The 26,700-nt window shown below is 43.0% G+C and overlaps 4 protein-coding genes and 1 long non-coding RNA gene across 5 annotated transcripts; 3 read left to right on the top strand and 2 right to left on the bottom strand.

Annotated features, from left to right (window-relative positions):
- Positions 1–4,375: 4,375 nt before the first annotated feature.
- LOC113569099 lies at positions 4,376–5,619 on the bottom strand. Its single transcript, XR_003409696.2, has 2 exons — positions 5,417–5,619; positions 4,376–4,628 (listed from the first exon to the last, which is right to left on the bottom strand). It is a non-coding gene; the product is annotated as an uncharacterized LOC113569099 (long non-coding RNA).
- A 166-nt stretch (positions 5,620–5,785) lies between these two features.
- Positions 5,786–12,982, bottom strand: LOC113579980 (peroxiredoxin-1-like). The gene is made up of 6 exons (XM_035534753.1): positions 12,875–12,982; positions 11,286–11,403; positions 10,693–10,846; positions 10,445–10,567; positions 6,306–6,436; positions 5,786–6,202 (listed from the first exon to the last, which is right to left on the bottom strand). Exons 2-6 carry the CDS (start codon positions 11,386–11,388, stop codon positions 6,120–6,122), a joined length of 594 nt encoding a protein of 197 aa, XP_035390646.1. The 5' UTR covers positions 11,389–11,403; positions 12,875–12,982; the 3' UTR covers positions 5,786–6,119.
- On the top strand, positions 12,164–15,324 carry LOC118242756 (ribonuclease H2 subunit A-like). Its single transcript, XM_035535114.1, has 7 exons — positions 12,164–12,178; positions 12,283–12,355; positions 13,012–13,112; positions 13,453–13,590; positions 13,772–13,859; positions 14,445–14,568; positions 15,000–15,324. Exons 1-7 carry the CDS (start codon positions 12,164–12,166, stop codon positions 15,157–15,159), a joined length of 699 nt encoding a protein of 232 aa, XP_035391007.1. The 3' UTR covers positions 15,160–15,324.
- A 935-nt stretch (positions 15,325–16,259) lies between these two features.
- On the top strand, positions 16,260–20,426 carry snrpb2 (small nuclear ribonucleoprotein polypeptide B2). The gene is made up of 7 exons (XM_027013750.2): positions 16,260–16,339; positions 16,560–16,650; positions 16,827–16,999; positions 17,737–17,868; positions 18,157–18,198; positions 18,329–18,417; positions 19,071–20,426. Exons 2-7 carry the CDS (start codon positions 16,587–16,589, stop codon positions 19,228–19,230), a joined length of 660 nt encoding a protein of 219 aa, XP_026869551.1. The 5' UTR covers positions 16,260–16,339; positions 16,560–16,586; the 3' UTR covers positions 19,231–20,426.
- A 3,812-nt stretch (positions 20,427–24,238) lies between these two features.
- Positions 24,239–26,492, top strand: prokr1a (prokineticin receptor 1a). The gene is made up of 2 exons (XM_027013783.2): positions 24,239–24,705; positions 25,745–26,492. Exons 1-2 carry the CDS (start codon positions 24,239–24,241, stop codon positions 26,490–26,492), a joined length of 1,215 nt encoding a protein of 404 aa, XP_026869584.2.
- Positions 26,493–26,700: the final 208 nt, after the last annotated feature.

The following is a 26,700-nucleotide window of genomic DNA, read 5'->3' on the forward strand; positions in this document are numbered from 1 at the left end:
ACATGTCGGAAGAAGCTGCTTTTATTTTACAAACGTTTAGAAGGTAATGGTAAAGCAGAAATTCTGTTCTTGTCGAACAGAGAGCGGAAAGCTCCAGTTAAGATGAAAGCGGTTTTGAAGGAAGTATTCGGGGATGAAGGATCAGTTCCTGTGTTGAAGAAATGTTTCTATGAGCAGAAGGAGGGGCAATCCCTGCGAGAATTTTCATATGCTTTAATGAATTTATTGGAGGACGAGAGGATAGTGTTTTGAGAGATCAATTTGCTGTGGCAGTTCAAGATCCAGATGGGAGTTAAAGAAAATAATCAGGTGGCACCCAGATGCCTCTTTTTCTAGGTTGAGGAAACAGGCTATGTTATGGGCGGAGGAGGGGGTGCCCTGAATTGGGGAGGGAACATTATTTTTCTTGTCCTAACCCTGATTCTCAGTTTACTGAGTGTAATATTGTTACAGTGATGTCTAGGATATTGGAGCTGGAGAAGAATCGCAGTGCATCAAGAGCAACTTAAGCAGATTGCTCAACAGTTGCAGGAGTTACAGAGGCAAAAGGCCCAGCCCCAGGTTTATATGCGGAAGGAATTTCATTCTAAGCAGAAAGGAGTTGGGCTACTGCGGGATTGTAGCTGGCTGGTGATTAAGGCTGTTTAGATTGACTATATTTGGGCTATTTAGAGGTGAATGTCATGATTTTGGGAAATATGTTAAAAGGGATGGGAATTCTGGTGACAAAGGATGTGACTGACCCACACTTCCAGGCATGAACACACTGTACCAGGGTTGATGGGAATGAATATTATTCGGCATTGCCATCAGATACTAAGTCAACAGCGGGTTTCAGCTGGAGCCAGCAGAAGGTGGGTGGAGACAAATCTTTGAACAAATGGCTGCTGAGGAAAAGGGTGTTAGGGGAATGGTAAGGGTTGACATCCAGGCAGTGAAAGTGGCTGCAGGTTCAGTATAGATGATCGCTGCCACCTCCTTTTGTGGTGTAAAAGGAGGAGAGTACCAAGTGATGGTAGAACCCTTGGCACATGGGCAGTTATCTACATCCAGATCTTGTCTTCACCCATCCTGACTACAGTTAGGGATGGGAGATTGCTGGTTCCGGTTATTAATGTAGGAGTGAGGGACGTGTGGTTGAGGTCCCGGTCGAGGTTGGCAATTGGTAGTGTATGTGGAGAAAATAACTGCAACCCAGTCTACTCTACTGAGTCACCATGCACCTACCTTGCTGGAGTGGTTGGAAAATTTGACATTTGAATATTTGGATGGTGTACAACAAGACTGAGTATGACAGCTGTTGTGTAAATATATTATTGCGTTTTCTGCAGGGGAGAGAGACCTGGACTTTACAGATTTGATCGAGCATGAAATATGCTTGAGTGATGAGGTTCGTTACGCCAGCGTTATTGTAGACTTCCACCAAATCAGTATGAGGAAGTGAAGGCGTATATTGAAAAACTGTTAGAACAGAAGATGATGCGTAAGAGCTGCAGCCCATACTCCTTCCCAATTGTAGTAGTGTTGAAGAAAGATGCAACTATTCGGATGTGTGTGGACTATAGACATTTTAACACCAAATCCCATAAATCCCAGGTGCTGTGCCTGACTGTGGCTGATGTGAGGTGTACTATGTGTGGAGTTAACCCACGGAAAGCTGCTGGACCAGACAATATGCTGGGTCGTGTGCTCAGAGAATGTGCTGACCAGCTTGCAGATGTCCTGACAGACATCTTCAGTATCTCTCTGAGCTGCACCATTGTCCCAACATGTTTCAAGACTACCACCATCGTCCCCGTGCCTAAGAAGCCCATGGTGTCGTGTCTCAATGACTACCATCCCATCATCATGAAGTGCTTCGAGAGACTCGTCATGAGACACATCAAGACCCAGCTTCCCCCTTCTCTGGACCCCCTGCAGTTCGCGTACCGCTCCAACTGTTCTACAGATGACGCCATCTCTACCACACTTCATCTGGCACTCTCAAATCTGGATAAAAAGGGCACCTACATAAGAATGCTGTTCATAGACTTTAGTTCAGCATTCAACACTTGAAGGCTTGAACACCTCCCTCTGCAACTGGATCCTGGATTTCTTGACTGGTAGACCTCAGTCAGTCCGGATCGGGAGCAGCACTTCCAACACCACCACACTGAGTACTGGTGCTCCCCAGGGCAGCGTACTCAGCCCTCTGCTGTTCACACTGCTGACTCATGACTGTGCAGCGATGCACAGCTCAAATCACATCATCAAGTTCGCTGATGACACGACCGTGGTGGGTCTCATCAACAAGGACAACGAGTCAGCATACAGAGAGGAGGTGTGAGAACTGGTGAGCTGGTGTAAGGTCAACAACCTGTATCTGAATGTTGACAAGACAAAAGAAATGGTTGTTGACTTCAGAAGAGCAAGGTGAGATCACTCCGCACTTGCCATCAATGGTTCTTCAGTGGAGATCATCAAGAACATCAAATTCCTTGGTGTTCACTTAGCGGAGAACCTCATCTGGACCCTGAACACCACTTCCATCATCAAGCGAGCCCAGCAATGTCTTTACTCCCTTCGGAAGCTGAGGAAAGCCCATCTCCCATCACCCAACCTCACTACCTTCTATAGAGGTACTATAGAGAGCATCCTGAGCAGCTGCATCACTACCTGGTTTGAGAGCTGCACCGCCTTTGACCGCAAGACCCTTCAGAGAATAGCTGAACAGCTGAGAAGCTCATTGGGGTCTCTCTTCCCTCCATCACGAACATCTATACGACACGCTGCATCCGGAAAGCTACTAACATTGTGAAAGACCCCACACACCCCTCACACGAACTGTTCACCCTTTAGCCATCTGGAAGAAGGTACCGCAGCATCCGGTCCCGCACCTCCAGACTGTGCAACAGTTTCTTCTCATAAGCCATTAGACTCCTGAACTCTGGCTAACTCCAATCCCAATTCAGATTCCAAAAATGGGCACTTTGTACACACACACACATACACACATGCTTATACACAGTCACACACACACATACATACATACATACATACATACATACATACATGTCCATACACACACTCACACATTGTTTTGCATTGGACTAGTGCTGAAGTCAGACCTCACACAAATAAAATATGCACTTCTATTGCAGTCTTGCACATTATCCTACTTGCTGCTAGAGTACTGTACTAAACCAGCACTGTACTCTGAACTGTTCTGGCTGCTACCGGTGACTGCTATGTTCAGTATAGCATGTTACTGACTCCTATGCACAACTCACTTTACATATTCCCAGTACTGTGTACTGGACTAAATAATTGCACTGTCTATTCATTTTGTATTTGTTCTGTCCTGTATTTATTATTGTTTATTTAATGTTTGACATTTTGCACTATATTGCATTGTTTGTACTTGTGTAGCATGTTGTCTGTTGCACTGTTGTTTTGTGTTGCACCATGGTCCTGGAGGAACATTGTCTCGTTTTTGTTGTGTACTTGTATATAGCTGAAATGACAATAAAGCCTCTTTGAACTTTGAACTTGAACTTTAACTTGCAGTGTTGAAAGAGGAGCCGCAGACCGTTCCAGACATGCAAAGCAGTGACGGCTCTCCACCAATGTCGCCATCGACCTCGAAGCATTTCCTTTTAAAATCTTTGTTCATATGGTGCTTTCAAGTGAAATGCTAACGAAAGCAACTCTAAGGGACTAGATATCCTATGAATACATTGCAATAAATTATTGTCAATGTTTATGTCTGATTGATCCGGACAATGTAACTTTTGTTAATTTGCTTTTGGTGTTTGTTTTTTTTGTATTTAAGTAAAGACTTTAAAATATACAATGCGTGTATGCGTTCTCAATGCTGGTCAAAACAGGTAAAATCACTGTATTGAATGTTCCTTCTTCAGCAGCTTGTCACTTTCACGTGGGTAGTATTACGTACAGCACGTACCCCACGTTAAATCTGTTTGCGATAGACGTAGAGTCCAAAATATGGGCAATTTTGTACCCGTACGTCATTGAGGGTAGAGTTGCCGGGAACCCCCACCCACGCTGCCGGATTTAGGAGGTAGCGAAGTAGGCGCTTTAAGTCTGACGTTCGTATGAATGAGGTGCGTGTGAATGGGTGAAAATTTAGAAACTCGGGAATTTCAGCTCACAGCCAACTCTTAAGTTCCCAAATCGGTTTCAGCGAAAAGAAAACTAGAGATAAAAATAAGAGCACGGAGATTTTCCAGGAACTTTGCATAAAATTAAAGCTAGCGTAAGCACAAATAAGATCAAAGCGATGAGAAACAGACTGCTTCATTAGGTGCCGCCGAGGAAATCTCTTAATGCCTCTGGACAACGCTGAACACATTATTCACACAGTCACTCTTACTCATATGATTTACTTGTTTAATTTACAGTCTTCTCGTTGTTTTACCTCCTGAGTCTGATGATCTAATCAGGCTACTCTTAACAATTTGGGTATACGTATTCAGGTATTTTGGCAGTACCACACGTCCTTAGCTGCACGCCACACACGGTGCTGTCACATTCAGATTCACATGGAGACTGGAACGTTAGGAAAGAAATCCCGTGATTGTTCCTCCAGTTGCGCGTCGTGGGACTGGCATAGTGCCGCTATCCAGCACCTGGGAACCAAGGTAGTACGCACAGTCAACCACATCCCAACCAGTAAGGCCGACGCGACCAGCGACAGCTAGCCCCACTGGCACCAATCACGTAACATAATAAAGGAAAATAATTAAGTGGGCAGGGGGAAAACGGGTCATTAGTCAAATGAAGGCAAAGCCAAAAGTAAATTTAACACAAGACGACGTTTAAAAAAAAAAGTGTGCACAGAAGTAAAGGGGGCAGGGAAAGGGCATCCAATCGGCGCTTGAAAAGCTGCAGGTGTGGGCGCCATGACGACGTCCTCAGGGAGAGATTCACGAGTCTATAAGCCCTATGACCCGCCTAGAGAGCCCAGACTCAGGTCTGATGCACTCACACCTGGGCTTAGTCAGCTTCATAGAATGTCCCCGGAGGGGTGGTAGGGGAGCTGGTGTAAATAGCCGTTAGGTCAGGTCCGGTCTTATGCGTGAATATACGATAGGTAAGTACGAGGTCACCTCGAAGCCGTCTAGAGTGTAAGGAGAACGTCCCTGACAAACGCTGAGACTATCCTAACAAAGATGTCACCGGTGACTGTACCGAAGGCCCTACGAACCATCAGGACAAAACTGACAACTGACTGACAAAAATTGTCAGGACAATAAAATTTTTGTATGTCATCACTGCAATGACTCAGTATAACCCATAGATTTACATTTCTGATTGCAGATAGGGGAAAAGTCAGCTGATTTAAGGTCATTTAGTGTTTCTCATTTGGGTCTCACATAGGCCGAGTGAAAAGGTAATGAAATGTCATTATGCTTACGTGGCTGATAAAGCTATGACTCTTCCAGCGTGGCATTAATATCAGGTCCAGTCGGTACAGACAAACAGAACTGGTCAGGCATGTTTCGATCCCGCCCTTAGAACAGCAGCACCACCACAAAACGTTGGGTAGCTACTTATTTTCAAACAAAAGACGTTTCTCAAAATACACAAGATTATTCGTCGGTCTGTGTTTCACTCGAACATGATCACTAGACAATTTCACAAGACTCCAGCGAGGCTCCAAATTTAAATGACCTACTCCGACCACCTTTCATCTAAAATGTATGAAAGACTGCCATCTCGTGGTCAAAGTGCACATTACATTAAAAGTTACGCAACCCACACACAGAAAATAAGTAAACGGTGGTTGGTTTTGTTTTTGATTTGTTTGTTTTTTTTTAAATCAACACCATCTTTATTTCACAATTTCCAAAAATTTTAAACACCATCAGCTGTTAGACATCAATTGTGAACAGGTACAAAATACATGAACGTTTTCAACAGAAAAGCAGGTGAAAGACTACAGAAATTTCAGTGCATGGGACCCTCAGCTTATCAAATAGCATAGTCAGATGAACTGAAGATGGAAATCTTCACACAAGTGGGAAAAAAGGCCAGGGCAGTCTAACGAGAACTCAGACCACCTGCAAGTGCTTCATTCCTCCTGGACCGTAGTCTATGGGGCACACGCGGTGAACGCCTTACTGCTTGGAGAAAAACGCCTTGCTCTTCTCAACATCAGGAATAATAGTGTCACTTCCAGGCTTCCATCCAGCAGGGCAGACTGGGGGGGGGGACAGTTTCCTAATTAAGTTCTTCCCTTTGCTGTAAGCCAACAAGAAAATTAGTGAGAGTTCAAGTGAGAGTGGTGGGCAGGGCCAACTCACCTTCCCCATGCTTGTCAGTGTGCTGGAAGGCCTGGACCAGGCGCAGGGTCTCGTCCACGGAGCGGCCCACGGGCAGATCGTTGATGGTGATCTGCCTCAGAATGCCCTTATCGTCGATCACAAACAGTCCTCTGCAGTAAAACACAGGAGCACATGAGGGCTGCATACAACAGTGTACGGTTCTCTTTAAAAGGTAGAGTCTACAATTAGAGTACAAAGGGGAACTGTTGGTCTGTTTTTGGATTTCTAAGAAACGGGTTTGTTTTTGATGTGTAAAAAACACATCATTACTCTCTGTGGTAATCTGTGATACATATATGTGGCTGACAACACTCAGTTATAGGGTTAAGCCTTTCTTGTTTTGTTAATCTGTAGTTGCCTGACAAATATAGTTGGAAGCATGTCCATAGGTGGAGGAACCATGATGGAATTGTTCTCGTAGTCGGGTTTTTATTATTGGAGACACTTTGTATTGCCATGAGGAGCAGAACATACAGTACTGTGTAAAAGTTTTAGGCAGATGTGAAAAAATGCTGTAAAATAAGAATCCTTTCAAAAAAATGGAAGTGTATCTATCAATTATCAAAATGCAGTGAACGAACAGACGGGAAATTAAATCAAATCCACATTTGGTGTGACCACCCTTTACCTTCAAAACAGCATCAGTTCTTCTAGGTGCACTTGCACACGGTTTTTGAAGGAACTCGGCTGGTAGGTTGTTCCAAACATCTTGGAGAACTAACCACAGATCTTCTGTGGATGTAGGTTTCCTCAAATCCTTCTCATGTAATCCTAGACGGACTCGATGATGTTGAGATCAGGGCTCTGTGGGGGCCATACCATCACTTCAAGGACTTCTTGCTCTTTATGCTGAAGATGGTTCTTAATGACATTGGCTGTATGTTTGGGGTCATTGTCCTGCTGCAGAATAAATTTGGGGCCAATGATACGCCTCCCTGATGGTATTGCATGATGGATAAGCATCTGCCTGTATTTCTCAGCATTGAGGACACCATTAATCCTGACCAAATCTCCAACTCCATTTGCAGAAATGCAGCCCCAAACTTGCAAGGAACCCCCACCATGTTTCACTGTTGCCTACAGACACTCTCCAGCCCTTCGGCAAACAAACTGCCTTCTGCTACAGCCAAATATTTCAAATTTTGAATCCTCAGTCCAGAGCATCTGCTGCCATTTTTCTGCACCCCAGATCCTATGTTTTCATGCATAGTTGAGTCGCTTAACCTTGTGTCCATGTCAGAGGTATGGCTTTTTGGCTGCAACTCTTCCATGAAGACCATTTCTGGCCAGACTTCTCCAGACAGTAGATGGGTGTACCAGGGTCCCACTGGTTTCTGCCAGTTCTGAGCTGATGGCACTGCTGGACATCTTCCGATTTCGAAGGGAAATAAGCTTGATGTGTTTTTATCTGCTGCGTTAAGTTTCCTTGGCCGACCACTGCGTCTACCATCCTCAACGTTGTCCGTTTCTTTGTGCTTCTTCAAAAGAGCTTGAACAGCACATCTCGAAACCCCAGTCTGCCTTGAAATCTTGGTCTGGGAGAGCCCTTGTGTCTTGTTGCTGTGCTTGCCATGGTGTATGACCTGTGACTTCCACAACCTCACCTTGGTAGCAGAGTTTGGCTGTTCCTCACCCAGTTTTAAGCCTCCTACACAGCCACCTATGTTTGAGTTAATCACTGTGTTTCAACCTACATGTGAAATTGATGATCATTAGCACCTGTTTGGTATAATTGGTTGAACATGCACCTGACTATAATCCTACAAAATCCCTGACTTTGTGCAAGTGTACCTATAAGAACTGATGCTGGTTTGAAGGCAAAGGGTAATAACACCAAAAATTGATTTGAATTAGATTTTTCTTTTGTTTGCTCACCTTTGCATTTTGAATTGTTTATTTTTAACAATTTTATCATTTGTATGTTTGAAAGGATTTAGTTAACAGCATTTTTCACACCTGCCTAAAACTTTTGCACAGTACTGTAGTTTGTGTGGTTTGGTGAAGAACAATTTGAGTTTGACTAAAGCCGGAAGATTTGTAGAGCCTGTGGTTTCCTTTCTTTCCCCCTTTTTAGTTAATGCGACCAGTGAGGTAGGGAAGTTTGTGTTTATGTTGTACTTATTACATATGCCAGTGTGCTGGCTAATAGCTATTGTTAGCTAAAGTTTGGTGAACATTCAAGCTAATTGTCAGTTAACAATGTTTTGTTTCGTTTTTCATAATTATTCTCTGAGAGAATGTTTGTTAATTTTATTTCTATAGTTCTCACAGCATGTTTGAAGGCATGAATGTGCAAAATAAACACCTGTAATCAGGAATGTCTTGTGATTGTGACTTAACTGGAGGGGAGCTGGAGGAAGCTACATAATATGACTGTAAAAAAAACCCTGGAATTTTCCTTGGGATGACTTAAAATACAGATGTGGCTGGTATATAATCTGGGAAATAGAGGTGACCGTAGCATGTGAAGAATTTAAAAAGATACACAATGCAAGACAACCACTAGGCAACTGAGCAGAGGTAACTAGTTAGTGTTGTTATTAAAAATGCATCACTGTGGTGCTGATCAGTCTCTACCTGTCTACTCTCGAACAACCTCCAGTGATCAGGGATAAGGGCCCTGTCCTACAGCCTGGACTGCAAACAGAACTGCACGTGGTCATGTTGCACTAGAAGAAACAAGGTCAGTACACAGTGACACTACACTCAGCATCTGAATGCCTCCATGAGACTGAGACACCACACTCCTGAGCCAAAAGTGCAGAATATTAATGGAGTACCAAGCAAGGTTACAACCAAAACAGCCCGAACACACATCGGTTCGTAGGCTTTGAATAAACTATTTTTATATAGAGTAGCGTGGGCTGCTCTCTACACTTAGATCTTCTAACCATAAGCGGGGTGAGCCACCGTAAGAAGATCTGCATGCTGGACGGATAAAGTTTCCACCGTAGATGCTGGTCACGTGCCCCATGGTGCACTTACTACAATAGCGATACAACAAGCCAATTGCTTGTGAATGAATATTGAATTCAGCAACAGACAGGGAGGAACATCAACATTCAATGCAAGCAGAAACAATGGTGGACTTGGAAGCAAATAAAATTAAACTGTCATAAACTAAGCCAGAGCCAACACAGGAGCAGTGTTTTCTGGATGGAGAGTCCTAGTGAAGGAAAAGGTCTTCAGAGTGATTCTGAAGCTGCTTCTTCTCCAAGCTAAAAGGTCAGTATAGGTCAAGCCTGACCTGAAAGCGTAAAAGAACTTTCTAACCAGAAAGCTAATGAGAAACTGCTACAGAATCAAAGTTTAGCAAAGCCAAATAGCCTGAGCTCAGATAAACAACCATTACTGAGCTAGCTCAGCTCACTAAATGCACTATCGCACTCGTTAGAAGTTAAACGCATCTTCCTGAAGGCTGTGACCTTCATATCATAAGGCTTTTGATGTGGAGATTTGAAGATAACCCAGGACTAGAGTTGGGTAATCAGGGAAAAGCAGCTCTGGGCCAACATATAGAAGGCATATTAGTCTTATCATTTACTTCTTGAAATGCAGCTGTCAGTTTTATCACTGTCAATGTGCACTAAATCACAGGAACTATATGACTAATGGCAGAGCACACACTGAGTAGGAGCCTAAAGAATTCAGCTTCACCAAAGTTGAACATTAATTGAAGTCAAAAAATATATTTTTTAAAAATTGTTCAGCAATGTCAGTGTGTTTGGTATAATTAACCATTGTGTGGTACCGTAAACAATATTGCCTAAACTTCACACCACTGGGGGCAGTAAAGAGGCATGGGTACACCTGAACTGATGTGTCAGCACAGAGTGCAAAGAACACAGATATTGGATAAGGCACACACACACAAAAAAAAAAAAAACCTTTGAAGAAAATCTTATTGCTCTTTCAAGCTTTTATTGGTGTCAACCATAAATAACTGGAAAAAAGCTGAACTCCCAGATATGTTAGAGACACAGATCTCAGGAGTGCATTTTTTTTAGTTTGTGACCAACAATGTGTTAGGACCATTAAATTTAAATTTTGGGTTTTTGCCCTTTTTTGCTGAGGAGGATGCATGCATCAGAGGTTAGCAGTGTGACTGCAGTACACACCTGTAAGCGATGCCCTCATCCTCCTTCAGCACACCGTAGTCGCGGGAGATGGAATGGGTCAGGTCGGCCAGCAGCGGAATGTTCATGGAGCCCAGGCCACCTTGCTTCCTCGGGGTGTTGATCCTACCAAGAGAGGTGATGTCACAATGAGCAAAACGAGCATTCCACTCTGCTGGCCAATCAGCAGTGAGGTATAGGTGAGGTGGGTGACACTCCCTGCAGGCACGTGCTGCATCAGTGGTCCTCACCAGGCCAAGTGGCTGAAGTGAGAGTCCGTGGAGACAGCAATGACCTCACAGCCGATCTTGCGAAACTTGGAAGCACCCTCACTGAAGGCGATGATCTCAGTGGGGCACACGAAGGTGAAGTCCAGAGGATAGAAGAACATCACCAAGTACTTCCCTACAAAGAGAAAGGTGAGGAAATGCAGAGAAAAGACATCACCAAACCCATTTAACCCTCCTGGTTTTACCCCATTGCACACATTAATGCCCATCAGCTCACCTGTCACAGACAGTCAAGAGTCTAGTGCACTTGTACACAGATATTTAGGTTTTATATTTAACATTCGGCAGACGCCCTTATCCAGAGTGACTTACATTTATCAGCATGTGGCTTCAAGAAAACATGACCTTGCTGATGGCACCTTGCTCTACCTACACTACAATGTGAGTTGCAACAGTACCAATATTAGATAGGACACCCAATACGGGCAGACAAACTAGTTCAGTTTTTTAAGCACATTGCTCTGAGGAGCTATTCACTAACCACTTATTTGTTTAACCAGTTTCCACACTCAAGGCTACTGTAACTTAGGTTCCGAGTCTCCATTTGACCGTACCTCTGTAGTCAGAAAGAAGTACATCTTTAAACTGGCCATCCACTACCGCCGTAGTCTTGAATTGGGGAGCTGGATGTCCGATCTTGGCGTTTCCGGAAGACATTGTAAGGGCTGGTTGCTGTTGGTGACAGGAGAAGTCACATGACAGTATTCAGAAATGGTCTCAGTGGCATATTTCCAGCTCAGTCCTCAGGGACCCTCCAAATGTCACCCAACACAATGGTACCAGATATGCAGTGGTGTTGATTGCTGGGTTCAGAGGTTCTCTAGGATGTGACCGAACAAAAGCACAAGTCATCTGAGGGAAACACTGCACCACTGCACTAAAGTAGGGCAGACCAACTCTAGACCTGCAGGGCCAGGGACCGTTTAGTGTGTTCCTTGCTGCAAGACTTAATAACTAGCTTGTGGTTTTAATGATATGCATTACAACACTGAGAAATCTTAACATGATCTGGGCTCCATACTGAGCTCTCCCATTACATAACAATGACCTCTCACTGTTTATATCATTGTGTGCGCCTTTCTAAAAATATCAACCTGTGACCTTCATTACTTTATACTAGTCCACTGTTAAGTCTCCTGGCTTTAATATCTTAGACTTTCTTGGTATATTATTCATTATTCGAAGGCCACAGTTCAGTTAGCCAACAACATCATAGCTGTAGTTATTAGAAGGACAGGACCACACATGCAAGTCATATGTTCGCTTGTTGGGGCTTTGAGGCATTCGAGCAAGACAGATGACGTTTTATTAACAACTTAATGCATCCAAATTTATAATTCCCTTAAAAGGTTTTAAAATCAAGAAACGGACACACTCGTGTTGTACTAGCTTGCTATCTAGAGAGTGCGAATCCACCGTTGTCGACTTGGAAATGATATACGACCCCGTAGACATTTGATACCAACTGGCACAATGACAAAGCAAAATTTCTGGAGAACATTTCGCTGATGTGCTTATCTAACTCATGTTTCTGCACAACCAACTGGGCAGATCAACGAACTACCAACGTTAGCTGTGCACTTCGCTCAAGAGATAGCGGCTAAACAGGCGGGACGTGAAGGCCGTGAGTCAGCAAGTCGCACAATCCGAGCGATACAAAAACAAGACCATTATTAAAATCGCATTTGACATTCACAAAAGGTATAAAAAATATATATATAGCTAGGATGGCTAACTAAAACCAACTGCTGCTTTTTTTTTATTTTATTGCGTAGCTATCGTTGTGTTTGGACATTGTCTTTGGCTTGGCACATCCCTACGATAACGCCTCACTCAACAGCACGTCTTAAAGTGCACAAAGAGCCATTATACAGCCTACAGCACAGCCAGAGCAGCTACATGCAAATCTTAACCAATTCCCAACATCTCATTGAAACAAATGCAAGCTGACAGTGCGTATAAGGATAAAGTGACACTCCATACAGACAACGCCAAAGTAGCAACCGCCTGCAAAAGAAACACGAACCCACGGTTCTATGATTTTGTGAGACACAACCACATTTACACGGCAACCCTAACTAACATGCCAGTGATATATTGAATATTCGGCGTTTGACGTTAAGCAGATGTCGCGAATACTTACATTTATCGCTCTGCAAAACCAAAAACGACTCGAGACACGAGGAGCTCACTGCCTTCCACGCGCGTGAAGCAGCCAAGAAAAAGGCTCTGCGGAGGGGGCGGGGCGCAGAGCGGCTCTTCTTCTCACTGTAGAGTGAGCTCGACAAAATCAGCAACAACAAACAGACCTCAGCAGATCTCATGATGCTGCCATCGGCCTGGTTCAGTACGCCCTGGACTGTGGTGTGCAGTTGAAAGAGGTGAGACATAGTAGCCCGTCCTATACAGCTGGCATGACGGGCGCCCACATCTTCACATGTCGGTGCCCTAAGATCACACCTCTGCCCTGCACAGTGGAGTGTTTTACCCGCTCTAACGCAGACTTGTGCAGCTCCGGTCCCCGAGAGCCACAGCTGTGTCGGCGTGTTGGGGCAGAGAAAACACTAAACTGTACAGTGCAGCCTTTTCCCTGGACTGGAGGTGGGCATAGCATGTCGGATTCATACGCCGCCACTGGCATAACGCTCATGAAGTGGCGTTCGTGCCCATGGAAGTCTAAGCGTGCCCTCCATGTGTCCTCGCACACGTGTGTGTCTGCAGGTGTTTGTGGACACGGTGGGGCCAGCGGAGAAGTACGAGGAGAAACTGTCCAAGCGCTTCCCCGGGGTGAAGGTGACGGTGAGACCCAAAGCCGACTCTCTGTTCCCCGTCGTCAGCGCGGCCAGCATCTGTGCCAAGGTCAGCAGCAGTTCAGCCGTATTTCACATTTTCCCGAGAGCATTTCTTGTTGATTCCTTATATGTTCTCTATATACTCATTTCCAGATGGATCTACAGTTTATTACAGCAACAATGTTTTTTTCCTTTGTGTTCATTTGTTTTTTTAATGGTTGCTGCCAACATTTTTGTCCTCCGCTCAGGTGGCCAGGGACCATGCAGTGAAAGGCTGGACGTTTGCAGAAGACTTGGGGGAGGTGGACACTGATTATGGCTCAGGCTATCCCAATGGTCAGCACACACACACACACACACTCCTTTTCTCAGTTCCTCACTGTAAACACATTAACATAAACAGAGCACATCACGTACACTCACCAAACTTCCTGCTCTAGTCTCAGTTTCCCTTTAGTGTTCTTTTCCTGAAGTTTAAATAAGGAAGAAGACACTCTAAAATTTAATTCTGTTCTTGTGTTAACTTGAGTGTGAAATTCTGTCTGGTGTGAAGTCCAGTTTCTGAGTATGAATGAATATTAAACCTTTTTTAAATTCTATACTAGATTCTGAGCAATTTAAAAAAAAAGTGTTATTTCGAGTGCAAGGTGTTGGAGTGTTTATCTTGGTTCTCTGAAGAACAAGTAAAATCAAGTGGCCCAACCAGTGGTTTCTCACAGACTCTTCAGACATGGATTAAAAACTACATTTCTCTGTCAAAAGAGATTCTCCATGGATCTATCTTAAAAATCATTTAAATCACAGTGTGATTTATTCCCTAATGCATGTGAGTGTGAGTATTGTGTGTGTGTGTGTGTGTGTGTGTGTGTGTGTGTGTGTGTGTGTGTGTGTGTGTGTGTGTGTGTGTTTGTGTGTGTGTAGACCCAAAAACTAAGCGCTGGTTGCTGAAGTATTTGGACCCGGTGTTTGGTTATCCTCAGTTTGTGCGCTTCAGCTGGAGTACAGCGCAGACTCTACTGGACAGCAAAGCCTTCGCTGTACACTGGTGAGTCCACCGGCAGGGGGCAGTGTTTCATATCTTGGAGAAAAAGAACGTGTGGCAGGAGGAGGAAAGCCATTAGTTTAGCGTTTGCCAGTCCAGCTCCTTGTGGATTGCACAGGTTGGTGTAATAAATTTTCAAACACACTCGTTTCCATGTGCCAAACACAACCGAGAGGTGTGTAATTAGAAGATGGCCTGAGTCAGTCTTGTGTCAGGTGTATTGGGGGCAATGAAGACATTAGAATGCAGAGCTAACCAAGACTGCCAAACGCTGCATTAGTTCAATTATCGGTACTTCCCTAAAGTTATTTTATTATCACATAATCCCTTAGTGAAGTTTATTCACAATAAAAAGTTACATTTTTAAAAAGTTGGAGGCATTTTCATTTTTTGAAAAAAATCTTACAAATTTCAAAATGTGTGTGTGTGTGTAGGGACGATGACGAGGAGGATGGAGAGAAGGGAGCAGCTCGACAGAAAAACACATCCATGTTGTCATATTTCAGCCATAGCAAACCCACAGGACACTCCCCCACACACAAAACACACCGCTTCTTCACCGAGCGCAGACTACAGAACGTTGACACATTCTGAACTGAACACACGCACAGCGTGCAGAGTTTGGATCACAGAATCTAAACACATTTTGGACTGTAAATTCTCATAATTCAGAAATTCAGTGTCTGCTCGAAATTTAATGTTGTATTTTATGCATGTTTCCTTAATGTTCAAGTAATAAAATGTGTATTTTATACACTACAAACTTGCCTTCTCAGTAAGTTGCTCTGGACAAGGGCGCATGCCTAATGCTATAGATCTAGTGTGTAAATATAACACGCCTTCATTGATGTGATTGCAGTCCATTATTTGTACGTTGTGTACTTAACTACAATTTTGAGTTTATCTACATCTATGTATATCTATATCTATATCTTTTACTACAGCACTGCAGGTATTCACCAAAAGGAACTTTTATAACCATGAAATGAGAAGAGTTTTGTACGTCTCTGTGTTAAGAGCAAGAGAACGTGTTTAACGACATATTTCAGTAGGTTGTGCTGTGATAAATGGAGAAAGCTTTGGCAGTTAATCATCGCACATAACTAAAGTCTTGATCTAATAATGTGTATTTAATCTATATTTTCATTAGCAACAGCAAACACTAGAGCGTTAACATATTAAGTACGGCTCGGCTTGAAATACCTTACTTCAGGTTTCATGGACGACAAGCGTCGAGACTATTTTCTGTCCTGCTCTAAAATGGTGGAATGAACTCCCACTTTCTGTCCGGACAGCAGAGTCCCTTGCAGTCTTCAAAGAACAGACATCTATTTGTGGAATATTTAAAGGACAACCGATTCTGCTACCATATTGACTGACCAAAATAGTGCTTATTGTAGGGTATTGTTTATGTTGTTTAACAAACTCTGGCACTTATTGTTTATAGCACTTATCATTGTTTAAGATAGACCTTATGTATTTTGTACTTCTAGGTATCAGCAGTGATCCCTCTATTTCTACAGCATTCTAGTTCATTGGTATATTGGACTCTAACCTACTGTACTGTACTAGGATATTCTATGACTAAATGACAAAGCACTTTTGTAAGTCCCCCTGGATAAGAGCGTCTGCAAAATGCCGTAAATGTAAATGTTGTACTGACTAATAATTGCTCCACTACAGTAGGCGGCGCTCCAAATGTGTTATGCGTGTTAAAGCACATAAAGGAAGCAGACTAGCGGGATCTGGCGGTTTCCGGTAAAAGACAAGTGTGGTAAGTATGAGAATATCATCCATTCATTAAAAATAGCTACTTTGTTGATTTTAGTATACAGATTCTTGTTTGTTTATGGTTTCCATATTACGAGGAGTAATGTTGCTTCATTATCAGATCACGAGTATGTGCTCATAAACCGTGTTGATCTGTTTTGTTGGCTCTCTGTGCTCTCTAGTTGTAGTTGATATATTGCACTGAACGTTTCTCGTCCTCGCAGATACATCTTCCTTAGGGTTCACGAAACATGGATATTCGGCCGAATCACACAATCTACATCAACAACGTAAATGATAAGATAAAGAAAGAAGGTAGCTATGTCCCGAACGTTTATGATTGATTGTGACTTTTACCTGTCTACTTTTAGCTAAGTTGGTAGATAGCTACATTAAGTGCTAAAACAGTTGACTGCATGGTTAGCGTTAAAATATTTAAACGGTCAATTATTTCCTATGATTGGAAAACTAATCAGTTCTCTTTACCATAGAACTGAAGAGGTCACTGTACGCCCTGTTCTCCCAGTTCGGACAGATCATCGAAATTGTCGCCATGAAAACCATGAAAATGAGGGGTCAGGCGTTCGTCGTATTTAAAGAGCTCTCTGCGGCTACGAACGCGCTGAGGCAGCTCCAGGGCTTCCCTTTCTACAACAAGCCCATGGTCAGTGTTTCAGGGTTTTGTTCACGCCTGTACCTGGTCGGGGTTCGCAGTACGTTTGAGTAGTGAGACTCTCTGGAATGTTAGAGATAAGTCATAGATTGGATAGTCTTGTCCACAATATCTTGGTCTGTCTAATCTATAGTTACTGTTACAGACTAGCGATCATGATTTTATTTTGCATTATGTCTTAAATTGAAATCGCCGTAGACTAGAATCCTTGTTTATCCAAACTCTGTGGTACGACACTCTAACTACGTGAAAAACCGCATTTACTCCCCCACGCAGAAACATCTCTGACTGGCCTTCATTTCTTTCCCCGCCTGCATTCGTAATTTGGCAAACCAGAATATAAAATGATTAGGTTGTAATAGAATACTTTGAATGCATAGAATACAGAATAAATGAGCATATTGGATGCAGAACTTTATCTGGCCCAATTGCATTTCATATTACATGGTCAGGTCTGTGTCTGCATGTAATTGTACTCATTGCCGGGATGCGGCACACCTGAAAACTAATCAGCACCTTTAGTCACCATAGCTGAGCAAAGAATGACCCTGACGTAAGCTTCCAGAAAGCTCCTGGCTCTGCACACAGCTCAGCCAGTTCGGCAGAGCACGCCTGTCCTTCATCTCCCAGCCCACCCCCCTCGGATGCCAAGATCTCAGCGGTGGGGGCATCAGACCTGGTATGAGAACACTGTAGTTACGGAGGTTGTTTGTGCCGTTGGCTCACAGCGAATCCAGTATGCGAAAACGGACTCGGACGTCATCGCTAAAGTGAGGGGCACGTACAGCGACAAGGACAAGAAGAAGGAGAAAAAGAAGAAGGCTCAGGAGCAAGCGGCTAACGCGGCCAAGAAACCGGCGGTCAGTTTGGTGTGTGGGTGGGTGTGTGTGAATACTACTGAAGGTCCACAGTTGTCATGTTTTTTGTGAACGTTTGTTTCATCTCAATGAAAAAAGTTATCAATTTCTGAATATTAAACTACCGTTTTGAAGGTCCTCATTAGCATCCCTGACATGGCAGCATTGATCCATGTTTTGCACGTTTCCTCTGACATGCTGTGATCGTACTGTTTGAAACATCCAGTTGCATCGCTTCCAAACTGCACCTGTGTTATCTGCAGTTTGACGAACATGTGTTTGGTCTTGCAGGGTGCTGTGAACATGCAGCCGGCTCCACCAGCTACGGTCCAGGTACTAAATGGCGCTGAATTCCTTTGTGGTTGACTGCGTTATGTTTCTTCTATGATGGTTTTTAGAGTCCCTGCATAGTGCAGCGCAGTAACTATTGATCACGGTCCCCTCTCTGTCCCACTGGTTTAAGGTTCCGGATAATCCACCGAACTACATCCTGTTCCTGACCAACCTGCCTGAGGAGACCAACGAGATGATGCTGTCCATGCTGTTCAACCAGTGAGTCGGTCCTTTCCTGTCAGAGACACTGGGCAGTGAAGGCATCCATTCTGAGAGTCCCTGTGTTTCTTGCCTTTGCCAGTCAGGTTTCTCCATGCAGTGCTCAGCTAGGTTTCCTGTACATCAGTGAATTGGGCAGTTTTAATCGGAAGGTTGCTGGTTCAAGTCCCACCACTGCCAAGTTGCCACTGTTGGGGCCCCAGAGCAAGACCCTTGACCCTCAATTGCTCAAGTTCTACTCGGTCATAATTGTAAATCGCTTTGGATAAAACCATCAGCTAGATGCCGTAAATGTAATTAATTGGAATACGTCTTTGCTGATCTACTTCTCGCTGTTACGATGCACCTGTTGTGCCAATGAATTCAACCATAAGCTATGACCTTCAGTACTGATTCAGTTGAGAAATAGCCTGACTGGTTGGTTGCATGCACCTCAAAAGACGCTGGACAGTAAATCTCACCTTTCCATGTCTATCCAAATTTATGGTTTCATAATAGAAAACTGATAGCCTTTTTTAAATTACGCATTATTTCCCACACTTTCACTGCCGAGTCACTGTCTATCCTGTTAGAGACTGAGAATGTTCGGCCGTTTATTTCTATAATGTTCTGCTCTTTGGCGCCCCCTCATGGCCTTTCTTTCCTCTGCACAGGTTCCCTGGTTTTAAGGAAGTGCGCCTGGTGCCCGGGAAGCACGACATCGCCTTCGTGGAGTTTGAGAGTGAAGCCCAAGCTGGAGTGGCCAAGGATGCCCTGCAGGGCTTCCGCATCACAGCAACCTGCGCCATGAAGATCACCTACGCCAAGAAGTGACCGCGCCTCACGCACACACCTACGTGCGACAACAGCGCAAATGGACTGAAAACAGCCGTTCTCACCTATTTCTCTTGTCTCTTAAGTTCAGGTTGATTGAGCTCTTATGTTTATTACTCTACAGGATGTCGGTTGTTGACGTTGGCATATTGGTGCAAAGGGAGGGGTGTTGTGGGTTTTTTTGTGTTTGTTTTTTTTAATAGTGAAATAGCCTATTAAGACTTTTTCTTCTGAGGTTCCGCCACCACCGGTGTTCAATCTTGCTGAAGCAGAGAGTGTTTGTGTAAAATATCTCTTGCGAATGTCACTTGTAAGTGGAGCTTCTGGCATCCTCTAATGGTTTGAAGTGTATTTCATGAGACAACAGCAGCTTAATGGGGAAAATCGAGATGATCCTTTTGATGCTTCAGTTTTCTCCATCAATTATGATTTTTTTTTTTTTTTTTTTTTTTTTTTTTTTTTTACCAGGAAGGCAAGTTCAAGGCCAAACTAGCTAATTCTGCAGCACAGACTGCGAGCTGTTATGAATTTTGACCCACTGACAGGTCAATCAATAGACCGCTGTCGATGTTCTGTGCTGGTGACATTTTCATGATGCAGACACATCCAATTCAGCATTTTTAATAAATTAATTCTCTGTTGCCTGATTTTTATTTATTTTTTTTTTATCTGCGATGTAAGATGTATGGTGTGATTTTAGATTTACACCTGTTTGAATTTCTACATAAATCCAAAAGAAGAGAAGCTTGCTCATGTTACTTAGGCCCGTTATTTGTTGTGCCACAGGTCGTGTGTCTATAGATGCTCATTACCCCTTTTCTTTTAAGATGTTTATGAGAACAGGGTGATGGTATAAGTCTCCAAGCCTTGCAGATGCACGCTGGAGAAGGACCTTTTCTGCGTCGCTCACAGCCGCCTTTACCAACGGAGGATGAATGCGCAAGTTTCAGCATAATGAAAGAATTTTATAGCCGAACGCCAAGTGCTCTGCGGTAACAGATGCCTGTAACGTGGGCGTTGTGTACAGACCAAGGTTTCTTTCTGCTGAGTGCATATTCTACTCAGTTTAAGTTTGCCTGGAACATGGACTCATGGGTCTGAAAATTCTGGTAAGGTGGGATAGAAATGGTGGTCGATACGTGCTCTTTTTATCATTCAGATCATTTACCAAGTAATAAAAACAATCTTCCCTGTTATTGTTTAGAGGCTATGTCGTTATTAATCTCGTATCACATCTAACAGGCATATGAGAAGTCCAGCACGAAGGAAGACACCCCCCCCCCCCAATATCTCCCTGGACACATGCACATTAATTTTGATGTATTTGCAGTTTTCTCATTTATTACATTTTGTTCCGTCTGCGAATAGAGTAACAGGTACTGCATGTTGTACGATCACAGAAAAAAAACAACATTTTTTTATCCCATAAGAGCGATTCGTGCGGGTGCTGAAGACAGGCTTCAAATCACGGCGTTAAATTTGGCCAAAAAAATGTAAAACATTACAGTCAGAATACATTACTACCCATGACCCGAACTGCGTGTGATGGGTGTTGATTTATAGATGAATGAGAAGACTCCGGTGATGTTTATGAAGGGGCTTTCTCGTCTCTGATGTTGGTTTTACGAGCGAACAGATGCTCTGCTTTACAGCTCGTTCGTGGCGATTTATTTCTCCATCGCAGTAGCTGCTGTTTGTCGTGCTGAAGCAGCACGATAGCCGACCGTCGTGGCTATACGCGCCATCTCATCTAAAGGTAAATGAGTGGAGACTGAGGAAAATCAGTGCACGCGTCTGCAGGAGCGTGTGCTTGCGTGCGTGTGCAAGTCTGTTCATGAGAGCGGGAGAAAGAGTTGCAAGCAGATGTCATAAATCCCTTTTCTCTGCGTGACTCTGGGTCTGTTATTTCACGACGAAGATCAGGCTACTTCACCACATTTATAACTTCGCTTTTAATTCTGCAGTCTAGTTAAGTCGTCCTCTAAGTTGTATAACCCACATGACATACATGTCAAGGATGGGATCAATTCAATTATTTGAACAGAGGTGGAAATTCAACAAGACACAGAATTAATCGTCTGTGTTATAAAATCATTGAATGTGATTTGATTTTCAATTCATTGAATGCTTTGGCCTAAATGAAACTACGTGAATTATGTTTTTTTCCTCGGGTTAGACATTTCTTCCGTGTCACTAGATGCGTTAAAGCCTCCTAGTGTGATAGGCACACTGTAAATCTTCTCAGTAGTTATATGAATCAATGTTTTTCTCTCGAGGTCAAAGGAAGAGTTGAGTGCTGATACATGCATCACAGGACTTGAGATCGGATGTATTGTTTTGTAATCTTAGATTTAGATTACTAAACAAGTGTGAACACATACACTCAGACGTGCAGTAGATCTGAAGAGAACAGAGCGCAGCGATTAATTGCAGAACGAAAAAGAGAGAGATGGATACGCCAGGACTGATGACGACATAAGAGGGATACGCCGACACTGATGACGACATGAGAGGGATACGCCGACACTGATGACGACATGAGAGGGATGGAAAAGGGCACACAGTTAGAGAAGGAGATTCGTGCGTGTGGGCGCGTGTGCGAAAAGGCATCTACTTGGAAGTTCTAGGTCGATAGGTTTTTAAAAATAAACAATTGCTTGCTATAAGCTGCGTTTTAAGTTAACAGTAAACTCAGATTTTGGAATCTGTATACTTTTTCTGGACAATTTTAGCCATTTGCCCGTTTTGTAATATATATTCTGTTTAATGTTTAATGTTCGATTTAATGTTTGCAAGGGCCTCTGTGATAAAATGTGCATCACTGTGTAGACATTTATTTATGTTTCTCCAAGACACGACCAATCACACACACTCACGTACTCAAATACATTTTGCCCCAAAGAGCTGGGCATCTTAAAATGATAATCTTCTAGATCCTTCATATGCATTATTTTAGTGAATTGGCTTGACTGTTATGACAGAATTCAGTACTGGAACACTTAATAGGCGTACAAAAATAGTTCTGTTTGAAAATTGCCAAGATAATTCCCTGTGCGAGATCTCTTCCTTTGCACCACACTAAGATCATTTACCATCAAAACCTTTTTATAACGCGTTCTCTGCACAAGAGAATTCGGTGGAGATAAAAGATGAGAGATACGCCCGCCACGAGGCGTTGAAAGTGTTGATGTGGCGGTGTGCTTGTGTGTGCTCGAGTGTGTGTCTTACACTGTGCTGTTTTACCGAGGCTTGGAAGGTTGGGCTTCTACCCCGTCAGGTGTTGCTTAGGGTTTGCAGAGCAGGTTGCTTTAACGTGCTTCTGCGGATTGAACTACTTTTAAGAACTGCCGCTAAACGCCAAGAAATTAAGAAGAAACCGAATAATCGCATGGAAACGTCGGTAAGATATCTATAATTTTCCATTGCTGAAAACGCTCCATTAGTGTTTATTTTCTGAATTTTAGTTGTTTATTTCTGTGTATTCTTTTCCGCGCGCCTCATAGCCAAGTATTTGGTATTATTCAGTTGTAATTAAGGGTGGAGGTTTGCTGAACTGCTAAGATAAGATGGTTAAAGAATAGATTATAGATTTTACTTGAAGTTTGCTAACATGTTAGAGAAAGTGACACTTAGAGAAAGTGACAGGCTAATGTAATTTATTGTGCACTAGAGTTTATTTTAAAACAGGGGATTGCGCAATTATTGTGCGCTAAACGCATCACCTGCATAAATGTTTGTTGGTGTATGCTCAAGATATTTTTCATTCAGCAGCACAAATAAAATCTCATACTGCTGCATATGGATCTGTGCAAACAGAGCCTAAAATGTATGTGTACTGTGAATGATTACCTTACTAATTAAGATACTGTCAAAAATGTTGCTGTAGCGAGGAGTGCTGTAATTTATTAGACTTTCAGAGTAGTGCATGTTCAGTTTATTACAAACAATAAAATACTGTAAAATACTAAAATAAAATACTGTGGCCGAACTAACGTAACTTCATCACTTACTATGAATTATGAATTTACACATTTACATGTGTGCATGTCTAATGCAAATAAAAATAAAAATAAAAATTCTAGTGGACAGTGTTTTACAGGAGAACCTTGTTCTGAGCAAACATTTACTAAAGATATCACTTTAGAGAGACTCCAGCCCTAGTACAGTGTTAAAAACTCAAGTTTGTACGTGGGTCTTCAAGATACTCAAAATTTTATTTCAAAATGGCCCATTTAGTGAAAAGGGTCATCTACACTTTAAAAAGGCTTTCTTACGGATGTGTTTTAACTTAAAGAGATGGAACATGTTTTTCTATGGATAGTATTTTAGGAGGAACAAATGTAGTAATACTATTGTAATAACTACTGACATAGAATTTCTATTACACATTTCCATTAAAATTAAAAAATTAAATGTAACAAAATGCATTGAAATATAATGTAAAAATTAACAAACTGAGCCAGCCAGACTTGCCCGATGATTTTAATAACTGTTAATTGGTAGTTTTGACAAACATGATAGTTTGTCAAAACTACCAATTAACAGTTATTAAAATCATAACTACAGAAATCTACAATTTCGAAGACAATCTTTAATTAATTTATTAAATCAAGTCAAAATTGAAATATACATTGACAATCAATTTGAAGCAAATATGTGTTCAGTCCTAAAATGTACGTTGGATTTGGATTACTTTGTTATTCATACTGAAGGGCCACAAGAAGTGTTGTTGAATTGTACATTATACTAGTAAATTGCTCATTAATAAATATTAAAACATAAAGTGTCTAAACCTGGTCCTCGTGGTACACCTTTCTCAAGGCAAGTATCTTGCAGATTACTATTTTACTGTATTTATAAAAACTTTTTGCTTACCAGATAGGGAATATATACAGACCATATATACTTCTATATGAAATCGTTTTGTTCCCCTTTTTGCAGGTATAATAAAAAGATGGGAAACAGTATCATATGTATTTAAAACCTGAAACAACAAAAAGGAGCAAACATGGAGGAAATAAATTTCACTACCACGGCAGAAACATGGACTCAATGCCGGCCATCAGAGAGGCCCCATAACCTGCTAATGGCAAACTATGACATCCCTTTGGATTATGAGATTTCTCCGGATGAGATCCCGGACACGACTCAGGACACAGCCTTCTTCGTAGCTACAATAATCATCGCTGTGGTTCTGGTCTGCATCATGCTTGTGTGCGGAATTGGGAACTGTTTCTTCATTGCTACGCTAGCGCGTCACAAAAAACTACGCAACGTCACCAACCTGCTCATCGCTAACTTAGCGGTGTCAGATGTCCTGGTGGCTGTCGTGTGCTGCCCATTCCTGGTGGATTACTATGTGGTGAAGCAGCTCTCGTGGGATCATGGGATTGTCCTGTGTGTCTCCATCAACTACCTGAGGACCGTGTCTCTCTATGTGTCCACTAATGTTCTGCTTGCCATCGCTGTGGACAGGTGAGTCCAGTTTTGTTTGTAGTTGAGCCAACCTGTACCTGGCCCATGAACGAGGTCTATGACAAGGTCTCCCTTACTGATATATGTGTGGTGTTACTTTGTTTACGCATGTACATATAAATGTGTGTATAAATACATACATATGTGTCCAAATACATACATGTACATAATGTTGTTATTTACAGCCACACTGCTATTTTAAAAATACTTTTTTGTCATGAAATGAAATGGAGGACAAAACATATTTGTTCCATCATTTGGCTGAAATGTGACATCATACAAGCAATGAGATCATCACTATATACAGCAAATGGCATTTATCATAAAAACATTCCTGATGTTCAGTGGTTTGTAAGTATGATACTCAGTGACATCATGAAATTTCCTGGTGATGCAAACACTTACACGATTGCTTTTCCAGACCTCCATGACACGTTATGAAGTGTTGCAGGCCGAGAAATTTATAGATTTTGTTTAGAGGGGCTTAAAGCTGACAGATGTGCCCTGCGAGGGATTTTATTAGTACATCCAAAACAATAAGGTACGGATTGTTCCCTGGATGAGGCACAATGATATAATAAATCACCTCTGACATTTTGGTAATGGGTACATATTAGGTAGAAATCTATTTGGCAAGGGAAACTGAGCATTTTATATAGCATAGAAAGATATTCCATATTCTTTCATTCATGACTAAAGAAGGTCTAATAATGGGTTGTGTATGTCTATATGCTACATGTGTTTAGAGACATGGCTAAAATTATATCTGATATAGCCGCCATTCTCCTTAGTTTCCTTACCATGTCTCACCGTCTATCTGCTGATATGAATGTTTATAACTGGTTTCTGAGCAGTATTTCCAAGAAAGGCAACAGTGAGTTTCGCCACTGCTCTGATAACAAAAACCAGACATTCAAACAGGCCAACTCCATTAGACCGCTGACATATCATCTGCTTTATGGTGTCTGTGCCTCTTCCGACTGTTACAATCTTTTGGTCTCATTCACCCATCCTCCGCATGTGTGTGCGTGTTTGCTAGGTACATGGCCATTGTGCACCCTCTGAAACCCCGAATGAAGTACCACACGGCCTATTGGCTCATATTCGGCGTCTGGATCGTCCCCATCCTCATCTCTGTTCCGTCTGCTTACTTTGCTACGGAGCACGAGTACCCCACTACTGTTGCCAGTGCCACCTCTATTGCTTCACCCCGCAACAAGATCTTCTGTGCCCAGATCTGGTCGGCGGAGCAGCGGCTGTTCTACCGCTCCTACTTCCTGTTTGTTCTGTTCGTGGAGTTCCTGGGGCCTGTGGTGGTCATGGCAACGTGCTATGCCCACATATCGCGTGAGCTGTGGTTCAAGGGCGTGCCGGGCTTCCCGACGGTGCAGCTGGCACGGCGCCTGCGCCGGCGCCGCCGCACGGTGTTGGCGCTGTTGGCGGCTCTGGTGGCGTACGTGCTGTGCTGGGCGCCGTACTACGGCTTCGCCCTGCTGCGCGACTTCTACCCGGCACTCATCACACGCCAGCGGCACTCGCTGGTCGCCTTTTACATCGTCGAGTGTGTCGCCATGAGCAACGGGGTCATCAACACGCTGTGCTTCGTGGGTGCGAAGAGTGGGGCAAGCAGGTGTCTCCGGTGGACGAGGCTCAGCGGGTGGCGCCACGTCAACAGGCCGACGGTAGAGGTGAGAGCCTGTCCTGCCACAGCCGGGAAGGCAGAGGAGGGAGATATCAGGACTTCCTCACTCAGAGTGACAGAACTTGAGTGTACACGGATACGATGAAGAAGAGGACAGGGATGATGAAGAAGAAAGAAATTGTGACAGTGTCCCAGGTGTTGACATTAACACCAGTAAATTATTTTACTCTGCCAAAGGGACAATTTTGGAAAGGTTATCCAATAGGATTTGTAGCATGCTGGGTTAAATCCATGAAAAACCCAATTACATCCTCATCTATGATCTGATCTAATCCAGAAGCCTTAATCTGATG

The sequence above is a fragment of the Electrophorus electricus genome, chromosome 16 (genome assembly GCF_013358815.1).
Source record: "Electrophorus electricus isolate fEleEle1 chromosome 16, fEleEle1.pri, whole genome shotgun sequence".
NCBI lineage: Eukaryota > Metazoa > Chordata > Actinopteri > Gymnotiformes > Gymnotidae > Electrophorus > Electrophorus electricus.

Excerpts from the sequence above, each read along its gene's own strand:
- LOC113579980 (XM_035534753.1), bottom strand. The coding sequence starts at position 11,388 with ATGTCTTCCGGAAACGCCAAGATCGGACATCCAGCTCCCCAATTCAAG. Across the intron at positions 10,847-11,285 it reads ACTTCTTTCTGACTACAGAG|GGAAGTACTTGGTGATGTTC; the intron begins GTACGGTCAAAT and ends TTCTCTTTGTAG. Across the intron at positions 6,437-10,444 it reads GATGAGGGCATCGCTTACAG|AGGACTGTTTGTGATCGACG; the intron begins GTGTGTACTGCA and ends GTTTTACTGCAG.
- LOC118242756 (XM_035535114.1), top strand. Across the intron at positions 12,356-13,011 it reads ACAGGCGGGACGTGAAGGCC|CTCGACAAAATCAGCAACAA; the intron begins GTGAGTCAGCAA and ends CTGTAGAGTGAG. Across the intron at positions 14,569-14,999 it reads AAAGCCTTCGCTGTACACTG|GGACGATGACGAGGAGGATG; the intron begins GTGAGTCCACCG and ends GTGTGTGTGTAG.
- snrpb2 (XM_027013750.2), top strand. The coding sequence starts at position 16,587 with ATGGATATTCGGCCGAATCACACAATCTACATCAACAACGTAAATGAT. Across the intron at positions 16,651-16,826 it reads TGATAAGATAAAGAAAGAAG|AACTGAAGAGGTCACTGTAC; the intron begins GTAGCTATGTCC and ends TCTTTACCATAG. Across the intron at positions 17,869-18,156 it reads ACGCGGCCAAGAAACCGGCG|GGTGCTGTGAACATGCAGCC; the intron begins GTCAGTTTGGTG and ends TTGGTCTTGCAG.
- prokr1a (XM_027013783.2), top strand. The coding sequence starts at position 24,239 with ATGGAGGAAATAAATTTCACTACCACGGCAGAAACATGGACTCAATGC. Across the intron at positions 24,706-25,744 it reads CTTGCCATCGCTGTGGACAG|GTACATGGCCATTGTGCACC; the intron begins GTGAGTCCAGTT and ends CGTGTTTGCTAG.